Source organism: Volvox carteri (assembly GCF_000143455.1).
Source record: "Volvox carteri f. nagariensis unplaced genomic scaffold VOLCAscaffold_27, whole genome shotgun sequence".
Taxonomy (NCBI): Eukaryota; Viridiplantae; Chlorophyta; class Chlorophyceae; order Chlamydomonadales; family Volvocaceae; genus Volvox; species Volvox carteri.
Genome location: NW_003307570.1, coordinates 779,159 through 786,451, shown reverse-complemented (window position 1 = coordinate 786,451; position 7,293 = coordinate 779,159). Strand labels below are relative to the sequence as shown.

The window sequence follows — 7,293 nt, the reverse complement described above, 5'->3', positions numbered from 1 at the left end:
TATATCCGTGGTGTTTTATTGACACACAACGTAGCAAATTCGCTTTTGCGATGGAGTTGTAAAAGTGGTGCTGCGTTGTGATTTTGTTCGCGGGTTGTTGGGATTGGTTGTACGAGCCGTTGTTTGATCCGTTGGCAGTGCCTCTCGTGACATTCTTTGTGCTGTACTCCAAAATATATCACGGATGGCGCATTTGATATGCAGTGTATCTTGATGATGAAACCGCTTGGGATTTGTTTGGCAAGATGAAGTCGTTTGTCGTACGTTCGACGGGAAGGGTCTGGCCCACGTTATCGATCGCTTGCGAGGTGTTCCACATCCACGAACAAACAATTATAGCTTGACAATAATTATATATGTATTCAAAGATCTTTTCGTAGGTATCTGATACATAGCAGGTGTGGTGGATCTCGCCGCCGCATCGGACAAACCGCGCGCTGTGCCTTTTAGAAGACCTGGCACTCAGCGCAACATGTATGTGTAGCTATTACAGAGGTTAAGAAATTAGCTTAAGAGTTCAGAAGCGCGGAAAAGATGGAGTATTCCAGTGCAGCGCCGCCTCTCGTGGCCAGTAAGTCGTGGCTAGTAGAGATCATCCAAAAGGATATTCTGTGTGCGCGCGTACCATCGAATTGAGTGGTTTTCTCACTCCCTGTATGCAACTGTATCATGCTCCGCACAGGGCGATATGTTTTGAAAAGAGCTGCCGGGCTTGGTGCGGATGCATCGTGATGCCGTCGCGGTGCAGCAGTTGTCTGCCCCTCCGTGTGTAAAGCCATCGGTAAGTGTTATGGTCGGGGTTTTTAAGAACATAATAGGCAAAAGGAGCCTGCAGGCTGCGCGTTTTCCTGGGAGAGTTGTATGTAGCTTTTTCTGCCGCGCACGTCGTTGTAGTATATTATGTGGCTTTCCCTCTCGCGCACACATCACAGGCACACACACACAATAATAATAATATTAATAATCGTAGATTCGCTGTCTCCTTCTCTGACTCTTGACGCGTGTATTACAGTAGGTGATGTGTGGGATTTCGCCGCCGCCTCATCGGGCAAACCGTGCACGCAATTCCTTTTATTAGCCCTGGGACTCTCACAGCTGCTATATATAGAGAGAGATTATATAGCTTATATTAGCAGTCCAGCGCCGCGCATAAGAGATCGATTTCGTATTCTAGTGCAGCCGCCGTGCATCGTAGTCTCTATACAGGCGCTTGGGGGGTCACTGAAAAATGGTGGACAGGCATCCTATCTGAAGGTAATGGCACATAGAAAGGTTTAGAAAGCGTCCGGGAATTGGGGCATAGGTGTGTGGCGATATGTTGGTTTTTGAGGGCGTGGCCTTCTGGGGAAAAGATGAAGAGGGCGGGGGTGGGGGTGGGGGCGTACCCACAGCCCTCCCACATTATCTACATCTGCTGTGTACACATATTTTAAAAACAGGAAATGTTTGCTCATGCTCACACCTGCTGCCCCCCCTCACTTTTCATACGATAGAAACATTTATAAAAAATGTGCCGTCACCCTAATTGTTTTTAATTTTCCTCCCCTCCCCCCCCCCCCAGCCAGCAGGTGAAAAGCAGAGACATGGCTAGGATGAGCCAAGCGCCAGCGCCAGCGCCAGTGCTCGTGCTAGTGCTTAGGGTTTAAGCACAGATGCCGTGGCGTGTGGGGGGGGTGTTTTTGATGACGAAGGCCGTGACGTGCGGCATGCTGCCTAAGATGCTGCCGATGCTGGCCTGCTACCCGCTGGCGCTGCTACGGGGCCGACCCGTGGGTCATCACAGCGACCCATCTTTTGCCAGCCCTGCACTGCCGCCGCGTCACCTTTAGAGCTGGCGCATGCGTTAGACGGCGCCGTCATGAGTCCCCTCGCGGCGGCGTGGATGCTGGGACTGTACGACGGCATTGACGAGATGGCGATATGATGACGATGGTGGCGATGACGGCCAGCTGCATCAGGCCAACAGCAGCACAGCCATCAGCTGCCGATGATGATTATAATGATGATGCTGGCGATTGCAATTGGTACATAGAGATTGGAAGGGGTTTGTGGAGTATTTTTGTTGTTGTGGGGTTTGTGAAAGGTTTTTTTTTCCATTGTTGAGGTCTGTTGGGTGTATTATATTTTACTACGACACGGAGAGGAAGGGTGGATATTATTATACGAGGTTTTTGAGGCGTTTTGTGTTTTCGGGGTACTTTATTACTCTAGATATATACGAGGTTTTCTTTTGGGTCTGGGATAATATATTATATTATATGAGGAGGTACAAAGTACGAGGTGATTGGGTTTTGGGGTAGTAGAGCAGGGACAAGGGACAACGTAATTTTAAAATTGTGTGGTTGAGGTTCGGGGGGTTTTTGGGAGGTGTGTTTGGTTGGGTACGAGATATATGATGAGGTGTTCGGGGTTTGGGCGGCTTTGAGAGGTGTCTTTTTTGAGAGGGGGGTACAAGCGTTTTTTGGGGGTACGCGGTACTATACATATAGGTGTTCGGGGGTGGGAGGACACAAGCTGCACGCGCGTGTACGGTGTGTATATGTGTGTACGCGGCAGGGAGGGGGCAGGGCGAGGGTATATAATGATGTGACGGTGAATGGGGGTGAGGAGGGCGGTTTTGGTGGATGTGGCTGGAGACACACGCGCGTGTGTGTGCGCACATGTCTCCAGACACCCACCAAAACCCCCACCTCACCCCCATGCATGTGTGCGTGCGTGTGTGTGCGCGCACGCACGCGCACATATCCCGCACACGCACATATCCCGCACACGCACATATCCCGCACAGTTGGCAGCTATTGTGTATCAGCAGCAGCAGCAGCAGCAGCAGCAGCAGCAGCACGAATGTGTAGTCCTGTTCAGCTCCCTAGCACACATAGCAATGATTGATAGTAATGAACCCTGAATGAAGCTAAACATCCCTCCATGATGCTATATAATACATATGGCGGCCGCAGCAGAGTAACTTTAAAATATATACAATTATTATTGCCAGCCACCCAAGCAAAAGAATCCAGATAGTAGTGGTAGTAGTAGTAGTAGTAGTAGTAGTAGTACCTATACCTCTTTTTTGTCATCTTCACAGAGCAGGGTATGTATGCATTTTGTACGTATGTATGAACTAGGTGATGATAACAACCTCATCTATTATCACGCGGAGACCATGCACCGGGCTGCTCAGAGATGTGCACACGTACATATGTATATATATGTGGTGCAGACACTTATGCTGTATCTTATATACATTGATGACGGCACACGTGCAAACTCTGTCGTACAAGGATATTATATACCTAGAGAACATACATATATGGAGGGAGGGACAGGCACAGGGAGACGATGGTGATGGGGACAGCATACAGATACAGACGGCGACTGAGCGGATGACTGTCGAGGGAGACTGTGGGAGAGTTTTTATTAAATTCTTAGACTGTGGGTGTGTGTGTATGTATGTATGTATGTATATCCGCGCACTGCACTTGCGATGTATGTTGTTGGTCTGTCTGTTGGGTTGTTGTACATGTCATACTGTACGTGATACTACTTTATGAGTAGTAGTACACATACGCAGCATATGATGGCTCCGCGGGTATGTGGATATTATGGGACATGCGCATGCACGACGGTGTGGCGATGCACCCACGTATAGTTGTACATGTTGTTGTTGTGTATGCTCCCTTTTCCCTTCTCGTCGGACACACGATCTCTCTATATGCATATATACACCAACACAATCAAACAATGCTGCTGTATCAACATGGCACGATTTGGCACATATGTAAAATAATGTATGTAAAATATTATATGTAAAATAATAATACTAATAACCCTAACGGTATACCACCAACAACAATCTCGCCGCGTGCACAACACAAGCGTGCCAACCCGCCGATGATCCACCACCACTAAAACTTTGCTGTGCCGCCTCTGCTGTGCTCTGTGATTGAATGATCAGAATAAGAATATAATAATATGCGATGCGATCGCGCTCGCTGGTGGTGGTGTCTGGTCGTCAATCCTCGTCCTCATCGTTGTCGTCGTCGTCGTCGTCGTCATCGTTATTAAAATTGCCGGGAAGAGTCGCTCAAAGTTTTTACAATTAGTAGTAGTAATAAGAAAAGTAATAAGTATAAGTACGGGAGCGGAAGCGGGCACATAGCATCATCATTCATCATCATGTTCTGCGGCACATGCATTATATATATTACTTGAATACTTAGGGTCAACAATAATGAATGTAACAACAAAAAAATAATCGGTACAACAACAACAACAACGACGACGGAAACCGCAAAAGAAGCACAGCAGCCGTGCTGCTGTGTGCTTTGTCGTACTATACGTCATCATTAGTAATAAAGTGCGCCGCCCCTACTTCTCACCGCTCGCCGACGACAAACAGACAATTGAAATGAGACCGTCACAGCGAGAGCTATCAGGACGTTTTTAAAATTTTATTTATGGAGCAGGCGCCAAGTAGAAAACAAGCCGCGAAGAAGCAGAAGCAGACATGTGTCTAATGCGCGCGAGCCACGGAACCAGACAAATACCAATCAATACACCGCAACAAAAGCACAAAGAAACAGCTTTAGCGTCCTCGAAAGGACACGCCGGCAGTAAGGGCGATTTACAAGTAAGTTGTAGGATATACTCTAACGCTGCCCGGTCCAAGTCATCGGCTACTCCCGGAGGAGTGGTGAGCGAGCCTAATAAGTGCTAAGACATAGTAATTTGCAGTACGAATGCGCAATAGGTGAACGTGGGTTCAAGTCACGGCTGATGCTATGACTGTTGCGATCTTAGTTTTTTTCATGCGAAGACTACGTTACAAACAAGTACCTGCATGCAAGGAAAGAACGTCTTCGTGAAAGGGTAGGGCCGGGTGAGGGCACACTACCACGAAGCGGATCACCAAGGCCTACAGACCAACCGCTTCACGGCAGCACCCAAACGTAGCTACGAACAACCCGAATTAGCCAACACTGTCGTGTGCCGCGACACAAGAGCCACACTGGCTCGTACGCCATACGGCAAAGACACTCCGTATTCGCAGAAAACCGTAGAAAACTATCAGTTTTCATGCGAAGACTACGTTACAAACAAGTACCTGCACGCAAGGAAAGAACGTCTTCGTGAAAGGGTAGGGCCGGGTGAGGGCACACTACCACGAAACTTCAATAATCGCGGAGGGGGCGGCCGTGCCCTTAGCCACCCAACCCCACACAAGGCTACAGCCACAAGGAACGTCAACAACACGCTTCCACGCTATGGGGCCGCTGCCCCCGGCCTCTCCGGGCCCTGACCCGCGAGTTAACACTCGTGTCGGCTCCAAAACACCACGGGGCTGTTACCCCCCCGGCCTCTCCGGGCCCCGACTCGCGAGTTAACACCCGCGTCGGCTCCAAACCACCACGACCTTCCCGGGCCCACGGGCTGCGAATTACCTCTCACACCCGCACCACACTACACCCCGTTACTTCTCCTTGCACTCTTTGGCGAAGTGCCCAGGCTTAATGCACTTGAAACAGACACCCGCCGCCGCTGCCTGCTTCACCCCGGCCCCCGCACCAGAGCCGGCCGGCACGCTCGCGGGTTTGGCCTGCTTGGGCTTCTTGCCCGCCACCGCCTTCACGGCCTGCTTCAGCGCCTTGCGCTCCTCCTCCGTCTCCGCGTACGCCATGCCACGCATCTCATGCACGACCTCCCAGCCGTGGTTGTATGCAACGACCAGCTCCTTCGCGACCCCCCGGAACACGGCCTTGCCGTCGGTGATGGCAGTCTCCATGGCCTCGATGTTCCTGAAGCGTTCCTCGCCGGGCCGAGCCGCGAGGACGTTGCGCCACGCGTCCTCAATGTCCATTACCGCATTGTAGCATTTCTCGATATGCGCGCGCTGTCCGCTGAGAGACTTGTTCGCTTTGCCCTCGCTGGCGCCGAAGTCACATTTGAAATCCTCAAGGGCGACACGGGCCCGCTTCACCGGTGGACCGTCGACCGCCTGCACGTCAGGCTTCGTGTCCATAAGCTTCTTAATGGTTGTCAGCTGCAGCTTCACGGCGTTCAGCTGGTCCATGGCAGCCAGCTGCTGCTTGTTCAAAATTACGCCCGGGTCAGCGGTTCGACGCTCCTGCGCAGCCTTGTCATCTTTATTTTCCTTAAGTGCGACTAGTCGCGCTTTTAGTTCGGTGTACATCGTGTTGTAGCTGACCGAAGTCTCGCTGTCAGAATCGGACATTGTAATTGAGGGCACACTACCACGAAGCGGATCACCAAGGCCTACAGACCAACCGCTTCACGGCAGCACCCAAACGTAGCTACGAACAACCCGAATTAGCCAACACTGTCGTGTGCCGCGACACAAGAGCCACACTGGCTCGTACGCCATACGGCAAAGACACTCCGTATTCGCAGAAAACCTTAGTTTTCAACGCTTCACGTAGAAAACTATCAGTTCGCTGATGTTATTATATAACCGACATGTGCAGCAGCACGAGACGATTTATTAAGCTTTCTTCAACTTTTGTTTTATTGATAATAACAATCATCATTGTTGAATTGAAACAAGAAAATGTGTTTTTTAATGTATATATAATAATATATCGTTTTTTTCTGCATGCTGCAGGAAGAAGCAGGAGAAAAGCAAGACGTACGTGAGGCGGCACGTGCTATTATTATTATAGAGTGCTGGGGCGCGGGAGGGGGAAGAGGAGGAATAGGAGGAGCAGGAGGAGGAGATTCAGGCTGAGAGGTGGAGAGCAGCCGCACTGCTGTGGAGGAGGAGCAGGAGCAGGAGCAGGAGCAGGAGATGATGCTGGATACAGATCGAGGCGGAGGAGCAGGAGCAGGAGTAGGAGTAGGAGCAGAAAGAAGTAGACTAGCAGCAGCAAGCCCCTCCAAACCGTCGCTGCCACCACCGCCACCACCACAGCAGCAGCAGCAGCAGCAGCAGCAGCAGCAGCAGCAGCACATCATCTCCACCATTCATAATGCTGAAACCCTGCCCACCACCCCGCCTGCAACCATCACAACAACAATCAAGCCGCCAACACGACAGCCACCAGCAATGATGATGCCACGACGGAAGGAATACCCAAACAAGAAGGCACGCCTGCTGTTTGGTGGCGCTGCTGCTGCTGCTGCGGCTGCGGCTGCGGCGGCGGCGGCAGCTGCGGCTGCTGCTGCTGCTGCTGCTGCTGCTGCTGCTGCTGCTGCGGCGGCGGCGGCGGCTGATGATGATGATGATGATGATGGTGCTGCTGCTGCTGCTGCTGCTGCTACTACTAGTGCTACTGCAAG

The 7,293-nt window shown here is 51.0% G+C and overlaps 1 protein-coding gene across 1 annotated transcript; it reads right to left on the bottom strand.

The window, feature by feature from the left end:
* Positions 1-5,448: 5,448 nt before the first annotated feature.
* VOLCADRAFT_105342 (uncharacterized protein) lies at positions 5,449-6,323 on the bottom strand. The gene has a single exon (XM_002951982.1). It carries the CDS (start codon positions 6,230-6,232, stop codon positions 5,471-5,473), a length of 762 nt encoding a protein of 253 aa, XP_002952028.1. The 5' UTR covers positions 6,233-6,323; the 3' UTR covers positions 5,449-5,470.
* Positions 6,324-7,293: the final 970 nt, after the last annotated feature.

Excerpts from the sequence above, each read along its gene's own strand:
- VOLCADRAFT_105342 (XM_002951982.1), bottom strand. The coding sequence starts at position 6,232 with ATGTCCGATTCTGACAGCGAGACTTCGGTCAGCTACAACACGATGTAC.